Below are 21,720 nucleotides of genomic sequence, written 5' to 3' on the forward strand. Positions count from 1 at the left end.
TTCAATCAAATGATTGGCTTTAAAACAAGTTACAATGTAACAAGGTCATGCTTGTTGGTACACATCTTCAGTTCAGGCATGGTGCACAGTCACTTCAGTCTATAAGTTTGAATACAGCCAGCTAGGGTCAAACACTCCAATAAAGCAACAAATAATCCAAAATTATTCTTGATTTGATGGTATTATTGAAAAAAACAGCAGTACCTGTGTAGCCCAAAGAGTTGTCATCTTCAAGTACGGAGGTAGGGGCTGGTGTTGCCCCATCGCTGGCCCCGTCCTGTGTGATTCCCGTCTCTGTCAACAATAACACCACAGGAACTGAGAAACTAGATGTATTCTGCCCACTTTCCATACCCATGGTCCAGACCTCCAGTCCTCTGCATCTTTGACAGAGGCAGACAGCAAACACCCCAAGAAGCACCAGGGTCCATCCTTCCAAATGCTCTCTCTGGTGTCTAAACACCCACATCACTTAAAAACAACTAAACAATCAATCTCAGCACTTGTTTTGAATCCAATTTGTATGCCTATAGGACATAAAAAGCTTGGGTAAAAGTCCATCAGACTGACGTGTTGATGTCTTCAGCTTTTCTCTAGGCTCAGCATGGGGTTATCCTGCTGTCCTGTGTAGGGCTTGTGTGTGTTAAATGGGAGTAATCTCTACTATATCAATAGTAATAAGTGGCTGCACCCCTAAAGGAGAACATGGGCAGGACAGAGGGAGGGTCATGGGACACTCAGGATGATTGACAATGCCACTCTGTATGCGTACACACACTACGTACACAATCCTGATGCAAATACAATGATGCACTATTAGCTGCAAATCAGTTCCTTTTGATTTGGGCCTTTCTTTGTGCCTGTGATGTCTACAGATTGACAGGTTGAGTGTGTGCGACAGGCGGCGTGAGGGCGGGACAGTGAGGGGGAGGAGAGAAAAAGAAAGGCCACGAGGGCTGGGGTGTGTATGGCTCATCAAGGCGACAGGAGGCCAACTGTGCCCTTATGATGGCTCTGTGTGAAATAAATCTGACTAAGCCATGCCCATTCTCTTTGTATACCACTGACAGGGGGCTAATTTGGACTGGGTGGTCAGGGTGGGGAGGTAAGTGGAATCTTAATCAAGTCCTTTTGGCTGAGTGAGTGGCAGTCTGTCGGAAGTATCCGTATCCTCAATGAGATCTGGCTTCTCTTCAGATAAATAGCAGACGGGCAGATAGAACTGTTCATTGGAGAGTACTTTAGATCACCAGAGTGTGAAGTGGAAGGTGACCCATCATTTCATCTGCCCCTCCCACCATTAGAAAATTGACGATAAAAGTCTATGCAGGCTTTTGATACGGAGTCGTGACCTGAAATCCCACCTTACAACTGATTCATTCATAATGGCAAAAACAAAAAGCATTCCAAATGCAGCGATCATGCCCCCGGCTGTGCCGGTAGTGTTGAAATTAATGTGACAGTAAAATAGCTTCATGCTGTGAAAAAGTTATTATCCGGCTCTCCTCAGTCTGTTTATTCAAAGAGCAGCATCTGACTGACAACACTGCAGGAGAGCACAGTCTGTGAGTCACACAAACATAACAGCGCAGGTTACTCAAAATCATGCACATGAATGAGGCGTGATGACACACATCAGATGAGAATGAGCCTGTCAGACAGGAACACAGACATCAGCAGACGAGATGAACTGTCTGACACTGATAGCATGACACCAGTCAGATATACTTTGTTTAAGTAGTATTTTCATTTTTTTAAACAAAAAAAAAGGTTTTGAGAACTGACAGAGACAGACGAAGGTCTTGAGGTTCAAAACAAAAACTGTTGTGTCTTTGTTTTTGTTATTTTTCCACAATACAGTGCCTTTTGTTCTATTTTTCAAATGTTGCCATAATGTCAAAATCTAAGTTGCCATGTTCTCTGAAATGTTGTTGTGCTTCATAAATTGTTGATTTGTTTGAATATTTTGCTCTTGTATTTTCTGAAATCTTCTGTTTTTTGGTTGTTTTGTTGCATTTTGTCCAATGATGTGTTTTTACACAGATCTAAAAATTTCGATTAACAAAACACAATTCCAGAATAATCTTTTTCTTCTCATAGAAAATGAACTCACGACTAACCCACTAACAACTGCAAAGCAACCATAACAGAACAGTATGACATAGTGACTGAGCATAGCATAATAATACAAATATAACAAGTCACGACAGTTGCTAAGCCTCTGATCATGAACTTTCAGATTAAATGTTCATCAAATTAAAACATATTGGGGTCCGAGTTCTGTTCATGAAGTTTATGAAAAATAAGCTCTGTTTTTATCTTTATTACAAAGCCTTTTCTACAATTTACAAAAATTAGGAGTCCTAATTGCAAGGAAATTCAACTGCAGATATTGTTTGCTTAGTTTCTATGGCGAAGCCCTTTATTGTTTAACAAAAATCCATGAATGCCAATAAACACTGAGATGTGGTTGGAAAATAATGCAATTGTAATATGGCTTTTGAGTCTGGATCATTTAGTCAACGATACTTCAAACATTTTAGAATTCTCATCAGAACGTGTATCAAAATAAATATTAAGATACAATTCTTGACAGTGCCTTTATCCGTTTTGTCTTCAGCTCGCTACAGTCTATAAGCCTTTTACATCTTTATGTTGATGCTCAGTCTGATTCTGTGGGTGGTCTACAGTCAGAGGTGCAATTAAAGACCATTTCAGACTTCATTTACATGTGGTGTACCCAGCTGCCTCTGGGGCATCAGGATAGAGAACCAGGGCCATGGTTTTGCTTCAATATCCTCTTTTAGCCTCAAATCTGCACCCAACACCAGATCCCCTGCTGGCTAATTAGTGTGGCACATGTGCAGATAACTGACTTCTTATTAAAAGATACAAAGGAAGGCTTGTCTACCCTTCCCCCTCTTTTATTCCGCCTGCCCCCTGAGTCCTCCTCAAACATGAGGGCATGTCTTTTTTATTTATTTTTTTTTAATCACAAGCTTTTCTTCACAGACCAATTCACAGGATACAGGATTTTTGCTTATTTTTCATACTGAACAATCATCAAGTTGAAAAATGCTTGTCTGCAACACTACAGTTAGTGGAACAAATCAGCATGTTGGACCCTGTACAATCTAGCAGGACAAAAAAAAAGCAGGCATTGGCCAGGTGGTTAAAATGATTTTGTTTGAGAAATGCTGGGAGCTCTTAACAGAAGAGAAGGAAGAACACAAGGTGGTTAGCTGTTTTATCATTGTTATCTTGTCACTGGCAGCAGCACTTCGACTCTGGCAGCCCTTACAAGTGATAGATGCGTATTTAAAATCACAAGGTTAGGCAGTCTGACTCTGGAGCTTTTTAAGAGAACTATTTGCTTTTGGAAAAATTCTCCTGATCAAGAGCAACATATTTCTGTAAGAGACCCTGAGCAATTTCAGTGATTAAATTGGTTTCTTGGAAAATGTTTACCACTAATATCCGTTTACTTTTTGTCTGATGACAGAGTGAAAATATGACCAACCAACTAGAATGCAAATTATGTTGCAGTCAACACAATTTCACATCTTTATTTTTTGTAGCTTTTCTTTTTGAAAGTAAACATTTGAATAAGGTCTTCGCTCTTGGGAATAAAATGCTTAACACCAGTTTAAGATTATCGTCATAATTTTAGAACTGGATTCCATAGTCTTCGCCACTATTAGAGACTAACGATAGATGAAAAAGTCCAAAAAAGGTCTATGCAAAAGGTCTTTTCCAGCTGAAATTAATCTGTCTGCTTCATCTGTTTCCATAGCACAATTACACTCATTTCCATATTGATTACACTCTCTTTTTTTTCTGCATGATTAATGGAGTTTAAATGTGACCTTCTGACAGTACCAACACACACACAGATAGCAAATACAGTACAAAAAAGGTACTAAGTCAAAGCATAGACACAAATTTGTTTATTGCTCTTTGAACAACTTTAACTAAATGGAAAAATAACTAATCTTAAACGCTAACAACCACATTCACAAAGCAAATAAGTAATACTATGACTGTTTTTTTTTTTTTTAAATGACGCAGCTATTGTTGTGACAGGAGGGGAAAGAAAACTGCTGAGGAGAACTATCACACACCTTAACAGCACATCTAAATGGCATCAAACCAAACGTATGAGACAAATTAATGTAAAGGAACAGTGTGACTTCTTGCTGAGAGTGAGATAAAACAATCAGCGCAACTCTCTTGCCATGTTGCATGAACCTCGAAGAAAAGGTCAAGAAACAATTGACTTTGCACAACCCAATCAACAGTGACTGAAAGAGGAAGTAAACACTGATGGAAAACAAGCCTCAGACTACAGAAAGTATAAAAAATAACTGGTTGAGACAGGATACAGTGTGTGTAATGGAATGAAAATAAATCAATAAATCAAAATAAAGATTATTCTCCTTCCACCACAAATCCCTTCTAACTTCCAAATACAGACTTTTTAACCTGTTAATACTAATTATCACTCCTGTTTTTGACAGTTTTGAAAAAAAGCCATGAAACTGCTTTCCTATAACCAACTGTTTACATGTCGATCGATCTTTTTATCTTTGAATAACCAAACCAATGCGGATTTGATGCGTCATCTCTCTCTTTGCAGGAAAAATTACAGCCGATTGACAAAATCTGATCTTTCACCTGTTCCATGCTGCACAGCAGGGACTCATGCACTATGTGAAGCTAGACCAGCTGCCTTAACACAGAATAGAGAAACTCAGAATCTGACAGACAGGAGAAAAGGGACGCCTCTATTGGATATCTCCACGTAGCAGTCACCCGTTAAATATTTCATATCTAAGCTTTAAAACACAAGGACTGGCTTGTTAGTATGCCAGGAGAGCAAGAAAGACTCACATATTAAAACTGTCTGCAGATGCTTTTCCTGTTGGTTTTTGTTTCTAAAAAAAATAGTTGAATATTGTGCAAGAGGGATATTTTATAATGTCCAAATCCCAGTTTAACAATGCACGCTGCTGTTATATTTTCAGCAGTTATTTAAGATTCCAGCCATGATATTGACATGGGCAGTAATTAGGATTATATTGGTTCCCTTTAGGGAACTTCAATGAAAAGAGGATCTGTGAAGAGTGAATGTTAACTTCAACTGATTTTGCAGATATTTTCCACACAAACCCCTAGTGTCCTTTACAGTCTGAGTTTCACTGCTCTAGCTGGAGGGAACATCAGTGCAACAGCAAACAAATAACTGTTCTGATCAGACTTGCCAGTTTGTGAGTGAATGGATGCACACGGGATTTTCCTGTTGATAGTTACGCTGCAGTTTGTGTATTGTATCTCTTCCAAACACTGTTTCGTTGGTTACAAAACCCACAGCAGATATCAGTATGTCAATCCTCAAGGCTGGAATGTGATTTATCTCTGAATGCATGATTGGTTTATACAGGTTAAATAAAAGTGCAAATGTTCAGGAAAAAAAGTACGTGTCAATTCACTGCCGATAGATTTGCATTGTGGGCATCATCAGCCGACCACAAAAAGGAAAACAGCAAGATGGTTCCAGGGCAAATAGCGCTGATTGGCTGTAACGGTGCTAAATATTGCATGGTGGCGAGAGTGAACCTTGGTGCAATCCCTTAGTTCCAAGCTGAGTCACAGCCAGTTAGTAGCTCATACTATACCTGCCACAACTGCTGGCAGTACAATTTTATCCCTGGTGTTAAACTGAAGGACTTTTGTAAAATACTTTCCAAATATCTTCCAGATATCTTATTCCCACACCTTGGCATGATGTAACATGCATTATCATGCCCACTTGAAACTTCTGCTTCTCAGGTTTGTTTAACAACACTGATGTTAAATAAGTTCAAAGCCTATGAAGAGTCTCAACTTGCTCTGACATCCTGATGGTGCTGAGACAGACTAAGCTGCCAAAAGCCAAGAGGTCCATCTCTCTGTGACGCTGGAATACTTTTTTTTGGACCTCAAAAGACAGATTGGAGGACAGTGAACAGAAGAGCTAAAGCGAGAGATTTCTCTTGGGTGCAAAAGATGAGCTATTTCAAGAGTTTAAAGCACAGCAGTCAAAGAGAAACATCTTCTGAGTGCTTGTTATGAGTTGGTCTGTTCTGGTGTCTGAGGCTGATGGTCATGACCAGAGGCAGCTTGTCAACGCCCACATCAAGGCCAACAGACTGGTGACCTTCTATGAGTTCCTTTCACCATGATATCTGCTTCTTTCAGCAGCTACGCCCTGCACTCCACTCTGGTACCATGAGACTTCTGTGCATGTGTGGAGGCGATTTGAGTGGATAATGATAGCTCATACTTGTTTCTTGTGTTATATATTGAAAAAAAAAAAATCAGAATCTTTTTTCAAAACTTTTAGAAGAAAAGAGACATAAGGAGGAAACCGTTATGAGAAAGGTGAAGATAAATACATTTTAGAGCAGTGGAGAAAATATATCTTAAAACTTGTTTATTCTAAGGTTGCAGCAAATTCATGGCAAATAACATCAATGCTTCTTCTTCTTGGTCTTCTATATGCTTCATCAGGCTGATGTGCTCAAAGCACACACACAAATTCAGGGGAATACCGAGCCCAAAAACTCAGTTCACATGTTTTTTGTATAATCTCTCAAAATCAAATCAATATGTTAATGTGAGCAATTCTTTCCAGAAACGACCAAAAATAAGCCTCTAATCCCTCCTAGCAATGCACTCTGAAGCTGCTTCCCTGGAAGTCTGACTTTCCAACTCCAAGCACTTTTCCAAGCACATGGAAAAACTTGAACTTTTTCAGCTTATGTGTTTCCATCAGACAACGTATCCATCCTGGTTAGTATGGAAATGTTGTGGAACAAAGACTTGATGGTGGTTTATCATTCCCAGTTCACCTGTGCCCTCAGCACCTGGTATACACCTCAAGGTTTCTTGTGGTAACAATGTGAGCAAGGAGGAATTCTGTAACATTTTAATTAAAGATTCAGAGTGAGAAAAAGATCCACCGGTGATGTGTAACCGCATCAGACTTTGATGTTATGACACAAGACTGTCACTTCTCACACTGCACACACCTATTAATCTCTTTCTTCTCTCAAGCTGTGTTTGGATCAAAACAAATGAAAAAACAAGCAGTGCATCCATGGCTTGGAGACATATTTGCTGAACAGCTCCACTGACATGCAATTATTTCTTTTCATTAAGCCTTCCTTTTTTTTTTTATCCCGGTCTCTGCTTCAAAAAGCTGTTGAATAAGCCAATTCATATACAGCATTTAGTGGCATGTCTTTTTATTCTCAAGTTATGTGCATTTAAAGAGAAGTATTTTTACACAATTGAACTTGCTCAAAGGGGAAATAAACTAGTAGTTTAAGATAAAGCATTTAAAAATAATGCAGATTATGTAGAATTCATTTTTGCACCTTAGAATTGAAATATAATATCTAATAGACTAAACTTAGTGTATACAGATGAAGCTTTATTATGGCATGTACAGTACGCCTTAACTTCCAGTTCCCAAGATTTACTTTAATCACATACTTCAGCTTAAGTATTCAACCATGCTAGCACCTCTTTGAGACGGCACATATATACAGGTATTTGTATATTTTGCACAAGGTAGCTCAATTAAGAATTCAAGGTAATGATTCCGGAAATTTTTCTGTGATTGCCCTTGTCACAGTTCAGCCATTATATGATCTGAAGTCAAGCAAACTGAACAAACAGCCAGCGCTATCTCCCATTCACAGCCTCTCACACCCCTCTGTCTGCACAAACACACTCATTCCATCACGGATTGGTGCTTGTCAGGGAGAAACATATGTATGCTAATTTACTGGAGCACACACTAACCATTCACAGCCCAATGAGAGAGTGCAGATAAACCAACTTATACCCTCAATATGTCGAGTTCTGATTAGAGGAGATGAAAATAAGGCCCTGAGAAGATGTGCGGTGAGAGCACTGCAGGCATGCAGCCAGTTTCGCAACACTACTAAAGCTAAAAATCTATGCAGATGCTACATTCAGATATATACTGGCAGTCATGGTAGCAGAGTCCATGTCAGATTTTCAGCTGTTTTTGCTACATGTCCACAGATGTGCAAAGCTGTTGGTGAGACCACAGAGAGACTATAAAGATTGTCTAAATCTGGAGACTAACATGAAAGATCTTGCTCTTCTTTTGTTGCTGCTTGTTACATCTATGAGAACAAAGATGAAATGTCAGCAAGCCTGCGGTGAGGGTAGGATTTTGGTCAATGTCACAATGGAAAATGACACTCAGACACTTCTCAAGTATGTTTAACAGTCTTGCACATTTGTGATGTCATTTCAGTTCAAAAGGACCCAGGGATTCACTGTTCAAAACATCGAATAACTCACTGGAAAGGAATCTAGGAGAAGTAGTTGTTAAGCCAGCTGAGATTAAACCCTTTCATGGTCCTGACTTAGTGCCTTTGGCATTGTCAGGATAGTTGTGTTGTGCTAAAAGAAAGACAAATGATGTGTTAAAATTTGTAGTGGTAAAATTCATTAGGTTGTCAAGTGAAGGGGGCTTATGATGAAGAAATAGTAGACTGTCAACTAAGGCATGTTTCAAGTCATAATACTTAAGGATGAAGGGTGGATTAAGATTTTTAATGTTAGTACACATCATCTGAATTGTCTGACAGGTTAAGCCAAACATTATAGCCATAAAATTCAAAGAATCAGTTTTAATTATGTATTTTTCTGTGTAGAGGATTTCTGATTTAACAAATCAACCCTAAAATTAAATAACATAATTGACTTTCTGCAACACATAACTGCTGAAAATATTACCTTAAATATGCCTTTCTAACAATAACCTGTCACCTCAATAAATCAAAGCTTGTTTCCACCTGAAATTCTGCCACTGTTTGCTCAGGTTACGACATAATCATAGGCTATAAAACAATTAATTATATTTCATGACTCATTTGCCATAAGTCATTTCAGTGCAAAATCTTGTCAGATAGATTTACACAGTTTAGACTCAAGGATATATTACTTCAAACATCTCTATCAACCTTCTACTTTATGTGTTTTTCAATATCATTACCATGAATGTAAGAGGAACTGATCTTCACATAGAAAATGAGCCACAGTCCAGTGCATACATGGATAAAACTGGATACTCAAACCCTACAATTCATATGGACTTTAGACCGAGAGACCTCATACATATGGCACCATATGAAGTGTTGTTGGTTCTCCTGGGACTGCTTAACTATCTTACAGTGGCTACTAAAACAATTATTCAGAGCATAGCTGGAATAACCTTTTTATAACTGTTCTTTCACTCTTTTGTAGGTAGCTGTCAGGGTAATCTTCAAAGAGGAATTAATTGTAATTTCTACTTGAAAAGCTAACTGTTGATATGAAATGATATATTATTATAATTATCATTCAGTACATATGTTTGTGTTAAGCAAAGGCAACAAAGGGCTTTTTCAGACCTGGTTTCAGATGCTTGTTCGTGTCTGGAAAGAAGGTGTCACATGACACAAGGGAGTGCCGAAGCACCACAGGGCCAGAGGCTGTGAGAAGCTGATCGTAAATCCAGAAATGGCGAGAAATGCAACAAAGGACAAAGTGCAACTCTCCACACCTCCTGTCAAAGCATTGTACAGCCCTCCCTTCTGTCAGCCCTTCCCTACACAAAACCAATGTGAATTTATTAGTGGCAGGTGACTTTTAGGACTGCTAGTATCATATTCCCATCTGTTTGTGTAAAACTTGCACACAGGGAAAAAAAACAAAAACAAATTGAAGACATTGTTAGAAAAAAAGAATGTAAAAAGTAGTTGAATATAATACAATACCTAATGTAACTGTTCTGCAGAAAATCCACAGCGCTGTAAATCATGCAATACACCAATAACACATCTGTTAAATTCAAAAGGGCTGAAGAGTGTTGTAGAGAGGGAGAGCTTGCCACAGAGTCAGACGTCTGCTGGTAATATGTCCAACAGTGCCTTCATGTGGTCTGCGACTATTGTTGAGCTCTCTCACTATTATCACACTGTACTCCGATGCCGTGTCAGTTTGGAGCAGCCAGCAGAAAGTTAACTAAGCACATACGTCTATGTGTCAACATAAGTTTAAACTCTGTGTAAATCAGGTCAGCTGGCGATGGAAGCTTTTCAAAATTAAGATACAAAATTACTTCTAGCATAAAAAAAACAACCTTTGCTCATTCTAGATTTCCATTAACAAATTAACTGGAAAGATTCACTTCCGGTCTTCTGATGTGAGATGCATTGAGTCACCTCTCAGTGAGTCTTGCTTGTTCTATTTTTCATGCTGCATTGTACTATCTTTACTTTAGAGTTTAGCAATAATGTTACAGCAAGACATCAATATCTGACAAGTAATCCAGCAACATTCAAACTAGAATAGTTTGAGATAGAACAACGTGAGGAGTGATTTTCTATTAATATGAGAGATTGTGTATGTTGTGGCAATAAAGCTCCGATTTGGAGCATACGGCAACTTGCACTTGGGCTTGTATTCTGCATTCCCTGTTGATTTCAACCCAAAGAAAAAAGAATCTCCTCTTGGTGTCATGGAAACACATGGCTTGAATATCTCCTGGCAGATGAAAAACACAAGCTTCCAGTTAACCAGAGTCTGAGGAATGGATTTTCATCATGACTGTGCTGATTCTGGTAAACAGAGCTGGTGATTGTTATGAGGAAATGATGTGTGCTAATGCTGTCTCAGCGGCAAAGAGATGCTGATGCACAGATCCTCTGCGATTATTGACGACCAACCACTGACACAGCTGGATTGTGTTCGCGCTGATGTGCAACTGCCACCATGGCAGCTACCCAGACAGCAGAACTGGAATGAGCATTAAGCTTTGGAAAAAAAAAAAGTTTTTTTTTTCTGATTGGTGCTGCTAGCAAAGGTTCTATAAATGTTGAATGACAATTGCTACTCTGTTTTAACTGCATGCAGTTGGTCCAAATTGAGCAATAACAAAGCAGGACTGTTCCTGACGACCACTTCTAAAAGCTATTTCTGCATGCACAACTCAAGAACTTCAATATGTGCATCTACCACAATCCTTTTTGATCAACGGCTGACAGTCCATCTGCTTTCAGACTTCAGAGCAACAAGATGTTCTGCTCTCTGGAGGTGTGAGGCCTCTCCTATAATTACCACTTCATCAGTAAAGTAAGGGGAAAACAGAGGCCCCGGCAGATTTTTGTCTGGGATGGTAAACAGCTTGCCCTGTCTTTTCTGTGGTTGGACGGTAGACTTTGTTGCTGTCAGGCAGACAGACTGCCTGTCTGATGTGTGAAGTCTCTCCACTGTGAGTCTGAGTGCCCGGCAGTATTTCAGAAAAACCTTGAGACAGGCGAGGCCGTCTCAACAGTGAAAAAGGAAATTAAAGGGTGGACAAATGATGCTAAAGATTAAACTCATTCTGTTGAACTTGAAAATACTGTGTATTTGCCGACAGACAAATTCCCCACTGATCCTTTTTTTTAACAAAGGCAGGAAAGTATAGAGCTGAACAAAGTTTAAAATGACTTTTTGTACTATTGGACTGATAAATACTGACAGTTTTGATTTTCCTTTCTAAATTCTCACTTTGGAATTGCAAGTTCTATAATACTTGCATGATGGTACATGTCCACAGTGGAATATTTGGATGTGAGTGGTCATGCTGCTTCCCGGGATTTGACGCAAGATGGGTGTACCTCCAGTGCCAGTTGAGACAAAGCACCCACAACCATGCATGTTCAGGGCAAAACCAAAGTTAAACAGTGACAGAAAACCAAAGAAAGCTCACAAACTGCTGGGTTCCACTTGTGGCTACTTTAGTTCACCAAGGGGGCGTTTGGAGAACAACAGCTGATCGGGTCTGATGAGTTGTTGTGCTCAAAATGTGACCTTGGTGCAATAAAGCAGTCATGCATGGAGCCCAGCAGTATGTGAGCCTTCTTTGGTTTTCTGTTGCATACCACTGGCGTCACAAGGTATGATTGACAGGTGTTCTCCCTTTCTCAAACGCTTGGGTTACACTCTCAGTGGTGGGTTTTCTGCTAATGAATTTCAAACAAAACCAATAATTGGATTGAAACATTCTTTTATGACAAGAATATTTCACTGAAAATAAGTAATATGGTTGCTTAATCAGTCCTCATTTTAGAAAAAATGTTTTACATTAACGAAGGTTGGTGTACTGATGTCACGGTCCTAAACAAATCATGCAGTCCTCAACTAGAAACACTCTTCATCAACTGTAAACCGTTCTATTCGCCGCGGGAGTTTTCCTCGTTTGTTCTGGTCGGAGTCTACATCCCTCCTCAGGCCTGTGTTACTGAGGCGTTACAACACCTGGCCGACCAGATTAATAACGTGGAGAAAAAACACCCGGACTCTCTGCTCATTGTTTTGGGGGACTTTAACAGAGCAAACCTCAGCCACGAACTGCCAAAATATAAACAGCATATTAAGTGTCCCACCAGGGACACAAACACTCTGGACCACTGTTACACTGTTTTTAAGAATTCACATAACTCTGTTCCCCGTGCAGCCCTGGGACTCTCTGACCACTGCATGGTTCATCTTATCCCGACCTACAGGCAGAAGCTGAAATCTGCTAAGCCTGTGGTCAAGACGGTGAGGAGATGGACCAACAACGCCAAAGTGGAATTACAAGCCTGCTTTGACTGCACTGATTGGAGTGTTTTTGAGACTGCAGCCTCAGACCTGCATGAACTGACTGATACCGTGACATCTTACATCAGCTTTTGTGAGGACATGTGTGTGCCCACCAAAACCTTCCGCACATACAGCAACAACAAACCCTGGTTCACTGCAAAACTCAGGCAACTTCGTCAGGCCAAGGAGGAGGCCTACAGAAGTGGGGACAGAGTCCTGTACAACCAGGCCAGAAACACGCTGACAATGGAGGTGAAAGCAGCCAAGAGGAGCTACGCTGAAAAGATTAAAAACAGCCTTTCAGCCAACGATCCAGCGTCAGTGTGGAGAGGCCTGCAGTCCATCACCAACTACAGGAGACCATCCCCAAACACTGCAGCGAATCATCAACTGGCTGATGAGCTGAATGTGTTCTACTGCAGGTTTGACACATTCACACCTCTCCACCTCCCCCCCCCCCCATTGACATCACCTGCCACTCTGCCACCTCTCCCCTCTGACCCCCCACCAGCACTCACAATCTGTGAAGAGGATGTTCTGTCAGTCTTTCACAGACAAAAGATCAGGAAGGCACCCGGCCCAGACGGTGTGTCACCTTCCTGCCTGAAGGTCTGCGCTGACCAACTGGCCCCCATCTTCACCCGGATCTTCAACAGATCCCTGGAGCTGTGCGAAGTCCCCTCATGATTCAAACTCTCCACAATAATCCCGGTCCCCAAGAAACCCACCATCACAGGACTGAACGACTACAGGCCTGTTGCCCTCACATCTGTAGTCATGAAGTCCTTCGAGAGACTGGTGTTGGGGTACCTGAAGGACATTACAGACCCCCTGCTGGACCCCCTGCAGTTCGCCTACCGAGCGAACAGGTCAGCGGATGATGCCGTTAACATGGGACTGCACTACATCCTGCAACACCTCGACTCTGCAGGGACGTACGCCAGGATCCTGTTTGTCGACTTCAGTTCGGCGTTCAACACCATCGTCCCAGCCATCCTCCGCACCAAACTCACCCAGCTCACTGTGCCCTCCTCCACCTGTCAGTGGATTACAAACTTCCTGACTGACAGGAAGCAGCAGGTGAGGCTGAGGAGCATCACATCCAGCACCCGGACCATCAGCACAGGTGCCCCCCAGGGGTGTGTACTCTCCCCACTGCTCTTCTCCCTTTACACCAACGACTGCACCTCAAGAGACCCGTCTGTTAAACTCCTGAAGTTTGCAGATGACACAACAGTCATCGACCTCATCCGGGACGGTGATGAGTCTGCATACAGACGGGAGGTTGAACGGCTGGTCTGCTGGTGTGGTCAGAACAATCTGGAGCTGAACATGCTAAAAACAGTGGAGATGACAGTGGACTTTAGGAGAAGCCCCCCCACTCTGCCACCCATCACCATCACCAACAACGCAGTGTCTGCTGTGGAATCCTTCAGGTTTCTGGGCCCCACAATCTCTCAGGACCTGAAGTGGGAGACCAACACAGTCACTACCATCAAAAAGGCACAGCAGAGGTTGTACTTCCTGCGGCAGCTCAGGAAGCTCAACCTACCTAAGGAGCTGCTGATCCAGTTTTACACCGCCATTGTTCAGTCTGTTCTCTGTTCATCCATCACCGTTTGGTTCGGATCAACCACCAAACAGGAAAAAAACAGACTGCAACGGACAATAAGGTCTGCAGAGAAGATTATTGGTGTCAGCCTGCCCTCCATCCAGGATCTGTACCTGTCCAGAGTCAGGAAACGGGCAGGTTACATCTCTGCAGATCCATCACACCCTGGACACAAACTGTTTAAAGTCCTCCCTTCTGCAAGGCGCTACAGAACTCTGTACGCCAAAACAACAAGACACAGGAACAGTTTCTTCCCTCAGGCTGTCTCTGTGTTAAACAGCTAAAACCGGACTTCAGTGTTTCATCCTTGCACCATGCACCAATTTGCACTTCTGATTTAATCTTGTTCTATGTCTATTTTTTTGTAATTGTTGCACTAAAGAGAGTGAGGTGTAACCGGAGTCAAATTCCTCGTGTGTGTCCACATACCTGGCAATAAAAAGCGATTCTGATTCTGATTCTGATTAATCAGTCCTCATTTTAGATTATGGATGGTTGATTTTGAAAAAAAAAAAAAAAAAAAATTTGATAAAAGTTTCCAGAGGTTTAACTATTCTGTTAGATTTCCCTGATCGCATACCGTGTGTCCTAGACCTAAAGTATTTTACAAAATGAGGTGCGGTCAACCTAATACACTTCTCCTGAAAGTCAGTGCAGCACTACTTGGATACAGCTCAATACTTGCCAAATAGTCGTTAAAAAAAAAAGGAAATTATGGATCCTGTGCACACATAACATGAGGGTGTAGACGCAACCAGATTTCATATTTTACACACACACTGAGGTTCAAGTCTTTTAAAAAATGATGCCGAAAGGTTCTACCTATTCTGCACAGATACTGGTGGCAATCTGACCACCTGAAGAACCAGCATCACCAAACTGGAGGGAGTGGATAACAGTTCAAATAGGATTTTTACATGTGTATGCTTAGATGTGATACCATAAAAAGAAGCATACAATTATTTAACCGAGAACTCTTTATTAAATATTAACTTTGAGTTTAAAAATTGTAAAGCTGGCAGATTAGCTATCCAAACTTATGTTTACATTAAGTCTTAGTTAAACTATTAACATGAAACTTACGTCTGTTAGGCCAGATTTTATGAATACTGTCTCAACAAATTAATGAAAAGGATTGCAGCTACCCAATATCAGGTCCACTATTCACAGTTTTAATTATCTCTGAATGTCATCTCATGCTGTTATACAAATGTAACTGCAAATGTGATTTATTCTCTCAGCATGAAAGCCAACATAAACGCCCAGAATGACTGAATGACTACCAAGACAAAAGAACCAAAGAAATGTCAGGACAGAAGCAGGCTACATTTGAAAAGGAGAACTACATCTATTCCTCTATATTTCTTTCTCTTTTTGTAATTAATTTTTATGTTTCACATCCACATGTGGGAAGCAGAACATTTGTACGTGCAAACCTTTGCCTATAAAATCGCTGTAGTGGATGTGGCATGAAACAGGAGAATGAAACATCAAGGAGAGGTACCATTTAATTTTTAACCTCCAAAGGCCTGCCCAAGTATTTATTGACCATTTGCCCTCCATATCCGCAGAATCCTAGATCCTTTTGCTTTCACTCTGACCCACTCCTGTCAGAGTCCAATATTTATGGACCATGTCTGATCTCAGTGTCCACCTGTTCTTTTTACTCTGCCCTCCTAAAAAGTTGTAATTCAGCCCAAAACTAATAACACACTGTGAAATGAACAAAATCAAAGTCTGGATCTCGAATAAGCTGAAATTTTTGACCAGTTGTGTATATTTAAAAAATCCTTAAATAGTGCATTAGCATATCCTGAATATGTGTAAATGAATATTGCTTTTTGTATATTGTAGTCTGTTTTTCCTTTATAGAGGGAGTAAGGTACCCCGCTATCAAAGCATTGTGGAAGGATGAATGCTCGATTATTACTGACACTGAGGCAGCTCCAAACTTCCACCTCCCACACCAAGAACTGACCTTCCATAGTCTTGTCTTTGACCTTGTGTTTGACATGTAGTAATTGAGATTCACAGCTAATTGAAAAACATGCCTGTAACCTCAAGAGCCTTGCAAAGACAGAGGGAAAAATGAAGGTTTGACACACACACACACACACACACACACACACACACACAAAAAGATAAAAGAAAAGAAATTAGGGTCCCTGTGCTCATTAACACTTCTAACACCTAATCCACAAAACCATGAGTGGAAACAATTAACTTTTGTTTTTGAATTAATGATTGATGCAAATTAATAATTGATATTAAATTTGGAAGAGTCGTGATGGATATTTAGAAAATAGTCTTGTTTTACAGCTAGAAAACTAAGATTTGGACCCAATACTCATGGGACCTATTTAAGATATTATGCATTCCTTACACACAGCGAGGCATCTATAATAATTGTTCTACATGCATGCAAGCGGCTTGGACTGAGTTTCTGATGACTGTGTCTGTGGCTGAGACTGTCTGGACTCCAACTGGCCTCTGACCCAAACCACAAGATGCAATCCACTGCTCATTAACACTCATTACTTCCCTAAAACCATTGTATGCCACTGTTGCCATCTATTGGATTTAAGAGTACATATTCAAATGCTGTTCTAGACTTTTTAACTTTTTACGGTATAGTGTGGGAACAGTTGAAAACGTAAAGCATAAACACGTTCATAAAAAATTCTAATCATGAAACTGAACTTTTACAACAACCTCAAGTTACCATTTAAAGCGTAAAAGACTGAAAGGCAACATCCTTTTCACACAAACCACCATGGTTATTTCAAAAATACATACTAGATTATTTAAATTTTCCTACAGTATACTAAGTGAAGCTTCTAGCTTCTTTACTGTGAAGCTTCTAAAACAACTGAAATCAGATTGAATTTTGAGAAGCAGCTGGTCATATTTATGAGGAATCTTCAGTGCAATTCAGCAGTAAATCCTATAATCTGTCTCATCCATCAGAAAAACGAAGGCTTAGTCAGTGTGAGAACCAAAACCTCAGCAAACAGCACAAGGGTGGTGGCCCACTCTGTGGACTTCCTGGTAAAAGTTGAGCTAATCTTATCTTCATACATTAATACTGTAAATATGCTGTATGAATAATGATGTCACTCTTCAAAAAGGGTCAGTCTATCTGCTTGGAGCATTACAGTTTATCCATTCCTCAATGGACCTCTTGACAAGAAAATTGTTGTAAAATCTGTGAAGGACGTGATGTGAAAAGCAGATTATAAAGTTACAGACATTGAGGTAAACACCTCACAGAGGGACATATCTAAACTGTGTGAACAGGAGGAGACGGCTTGTCACTAAAAATAGAAAATACCATATTATTTATCACAAATTCACACTGAAACATGGATAAACAAATACTGTTTTATGCATTTAGTCCCAATTTGGGTTAACGTACTAGGAGTGTGTGCATCTGAGAGAGTGAGGCAAACAAGAAAAAAAGGAGGTTGTGTGACCTTGTGAATAACGTAAAAGTACACACCTTGTTCTGCCAGAGGTGTTATACTTGCACACCAAAAGGGATTTAGTCTCAGGTGGAAAATAACAGCTAGTGACATTATCAGTTATATCAGCTGGCTGCCCTCGTGTATATCACTGAACTCTTTCTGCTAAATGGAATTTTTGTGCAGACTGCAGGATGCCACATTCAGTCTCTAAGAGATTAGTCAAATCAGCCCATACACATTTTTTATGGGAAACATTTTCCAATTTTAGTGGTTACCACATATTTCTACATACTGGATAAACTGACTCTCCACCACAAGAGAAAGGTTACACTGATTCAATCACAGCGCAAATTGAGCAATACAAATGAGTATAGCATAATTTCACCGGAGCATTTAGATCTGTGTTAACAGATCTGCAGCCCATTTGCAGGCAGTATAAACAAGCCGTAAACACAACACACCATGTTTATACCAACAAGCATGTTAACAAATGTAATTCCACATGCAGCAGATGTGGAAAACCTCAGATTTATTTTAGTATGATACGTCCAATATGTCATTGCTATAAACATGGTAAAGTATTTCAAGTGCTAAAATAGTACATATAGAACATGTCCACCAAAACGACTACAAATAAAACCTACTAAAAACCTAGAAAGTTATTTCATGATAAAGAAAACATGAAGTAAAATCCCACAATGTAACTATGATCTGACTGTGTCTCTACTTTTTACAATATAAGGTGATGTTAGTATTTGTATCCTATTAAAAAAGGTTTTATTTCCATTCAAAGTAAATGTTTTAGCACACCACCGGTACACAGTAAACCCTTTTTACCCGACAGATACCACAGACTGGAATGTATACATAAAAGTTATGGCTTTGCTACTTTGTAGGTTATATTATCATATCCATTTTACATCTCATAGCCTGTGCACTGCTTGTGAAGTTAACTGTTTGGTCACAGCTACACGTTTATATTCACACCACCACATCTCTGCTGCAGCGCTGCAGCAGAGCAGCATCTGACAGAACATTAATTTCTAATACAGCATGCCTCAAGTTATGGCCATAAATACATTGAATTTTGTGTTATTTATGGTTGATATGACTTAAAAAGTAAAGACACTAAAGTTTCTCAGTTCTAATTTGACAACAGTTACATTCACTTCAAGAAATGAACTGAAAATCCTTCATTATCATTAATTATGATCACAACAGGTAAACTGTATTTTAATATTTAGTGAAAACAGCCTACACATGGAAAATATGTGCAAGGAATATTATTGCTGATATTAGATTAATATGATGACCAACATACATTTTTACTTTTTATTAGATTATACTGAAAAAACTGACACTACACCAAAGCTCTTCATGTCTTGCAGCTGCCGTGTGGCTCCAGCTAAGGCTGAGATATGCATTCTATGTAGCCAGTGTGGATGCTCTTATCTGTTAACATGGGAGCTGAGATGAAAAGCATGAAGTTCCAAACATGCCACGCTCACGTCATGCTCCCGTTGGGAAGATTTGCTCAGTTAATTCAGGAGGAATCTAGTCTGCTTTCAGTCCCAGAAGAGAAAATAAGAACTGGCTGCACAGAGATTGTTTTTCTTTTATACAGTCCATAGCCATTTTTACATGTGAACACCGGATTTTCAAGAGAAACATTTGGATTTGGATTGTGTTCACACATATGCTTCACAGTGGAAGCTTCTGTGCTTATAGAATGATGAGAATGACAGATGAGGTTTTTTGATGACTGCTTTCATGTAGATATCAATACCACGTGTACAATAGCAACAAGCGAGTTAAAGCCAACAGGTCAGTGGAAAAAGACCACGATGTGGAGTTACTTGCTGTTAATGCAGCTTATGATTAACGGCTGCATTTTCACATTATATCTTTATCTCTGATCTTTCTGGAATTTTACTGGGGAACTGGCTGGAAATGTTGACCCAATTTGGGCTTCTACCCCCCCCTCTGGAACATCTGTGTAAACTCTCAGGGCTGCAGTGCATGTGTAAAAACTTGTGATTCCAACCACTTGTTGATCATACTAAAGGACAGAAAGGAAATTCATTCATGAATACAACAATGGCTGAAAACGCTGGGAGCCAACTAACTCGGGTTTGTTTTTAGCCAAAGCATGACCCACAAGTCTCTTGCCGCACTTCTGCATCCTTGCACACAGCTTACAACATTCCCTCCATCAGCCAATGAATATTAGTCGATTTTGAAAATGTAGCTGACACCCAAGGATTGCCTTGCTTATCCTACATGTCACCATGCAGGTTTGTTGTTGCATCAACTCTGTACTGTAGAAGCATCTGGTGGTGTCTTCCTCTCTGACTAAAGAACCCTGCGATGTCACAATTAAAAAAAACATCAGCCCATTTTCTATATGATGCATCTTTGAACAGTTACATGAAAGAGAGTAAAAATGTGAAACAGTATCGTCATTCTGTACCACAAGAGGAAGAAATTGACCATATCAGCAAACATTTCAGAAATAGCAGTGTTTGACAGTCAAAAGTTAATACAGCATTAGCACTGTATATATTATACAGTTTAATCAAAATGTTGAAGGTTATCCCTTAAATAATCTGGTGCTTTATGAGAGACTTAAAGCAGGCATATGGTGCAGTTGTCTGACAAGTAAAAACTTATCAAGTTGTGAAAGCAGTTGTGAAAATATTCACCTCAACTCAATAGGCTGAGTTTAAAAGCTGTGTGAGTGGATGTGGATGACTGAACAAACAGCATCTGTGTTGGAATAGGTGGGTACATCCAGTTTTGGATTGTGGGAGATGGCCAAAGAGAACAGACTGGAGTTTTCCTCAGGGGGCCTCATAGAGACCCAAGCTAACACGTATAGTTTTAGGCATTAAAGTTCTTTTTTCCACTTTTAAATAATAAGTCCAAAAAGAAAAATAACATAAAATGAGAATATTTCCCCTTAAAATAACAAAGCTGCAAACACCTACAATTCAAAGTCAGGAAAATTGATGAATGTGTGAAATATGTCCCAGGATTTGGAACTGTTTCAAAACAGCACTACGTACCTGTATCTCCAGTGGATGTTATCTGAGTGAAACTGAGTAAGCGTATATCAGTTATTGGCTTTCTTGCCCGATTCAAGAAAGGTACTGGTTTTGGTCTGCACAGATCTCCAGTTTTCCCACCATAGAAATGCACATGTTATCAATAATAATGATTGACAGGAAGAATGTACAGCAGCTTTTATGCTAAAAGCTAAGAGAAACAGTGTGTCTCATGTGCAGTCCCTAATGCTGAGTTCACTATGGGATCTAATAACTATGAAATACGGAGACACAAAAGTCACGCTGCAAGTCATAAATCGCTCATAAAATAAAACAATTATTTGTTCAGTTAATTTGATTTATGGGAGACTGGCTTCAACCAATGGAGTGATAAGGAATCTTAATTTTCTACTTTATGTAATAAAAGTTAAATGTAAACAACAATTCAATTTTAAACATCAAAGGTGGAAGTGGCAGATGTTACTATCCCTTGGAAATAAATTATATGATGTAAGTAGACACTGTAAAACCTAATTATTCTATGGAAATTTAAGATAATCCAAAACATAAATCACACATAAATATACTGTTAGAATAACAAGGGCTGCTTTCTAGGAAAATGAATTACAAAATTTTGCAGTAATGCTTTTAAAAGTCGTTTTTCAAATCACTTTCAAATTATAACCTCAGCAGAATTTTTCTACAGCAGCAGACCCTTTTACAGACTTGATAACAGCCTTATCAATTAGAAAAGCTATTATGTTGCAGACAATGTACCAAAATTTGATCATAACAGCAGTCGGATAAGCAGTGGGATGGAGACCAATTATAAAAAATTTGGAATTACATCTTGAAAGCAGCTAAATATAACACCAAACATCAAGTGACATTGCCATCTAAAAGTGAA

At 39.7% G+C, this 21,720-nt stretch overlaps 1 protein-coding gene across 3 annotated transcripts in view; it reads right to left on the minus strand.

The window, feature by feature from the left end:
- robo1 (roundabout, axon guidance receptor, homolog 1 (Drosophila)) overlaps positions 1-21,720 on the minus strand; it is a 223,543-nt gene that overhangs the window by 139,611 nt on the left and 62,212 nt on the right. For 2 of the 3 annotated variants that reach the window (XM_075473124.1, XM_075473123.1), the window contains exon 3: positions 205-294. The exons of the other annotated variant lie outside the window; for it this stretch is intronic. In XM_075473124.1, coding sequence (XP_075329239.1) covers positions 205-294 — 90 coding nt within the window. The remainder of the gene's footprint in view (positions 1-204; positions 295-21,720) is intronic. 3 annotated transcript variants of the gene reach the window in all.

The sequence above is a fragment of the Odontesthes bonariensis genome, chromosome 9, assembly GCF_027942865.1.
Source record: "Odontesthes bonariensis isolate fOdoBon6 chromosome 9, fOdoBon6.hap1, whole genome shotgun sequence".
In the NCBI taxonomy this organism is placed as follows: Eukaryota; Metazoa; Chordata; class Actinopteri; order Atheriniformes; family Atherinopsidae; genus Odontesthes; species Odontesthes bonariensis.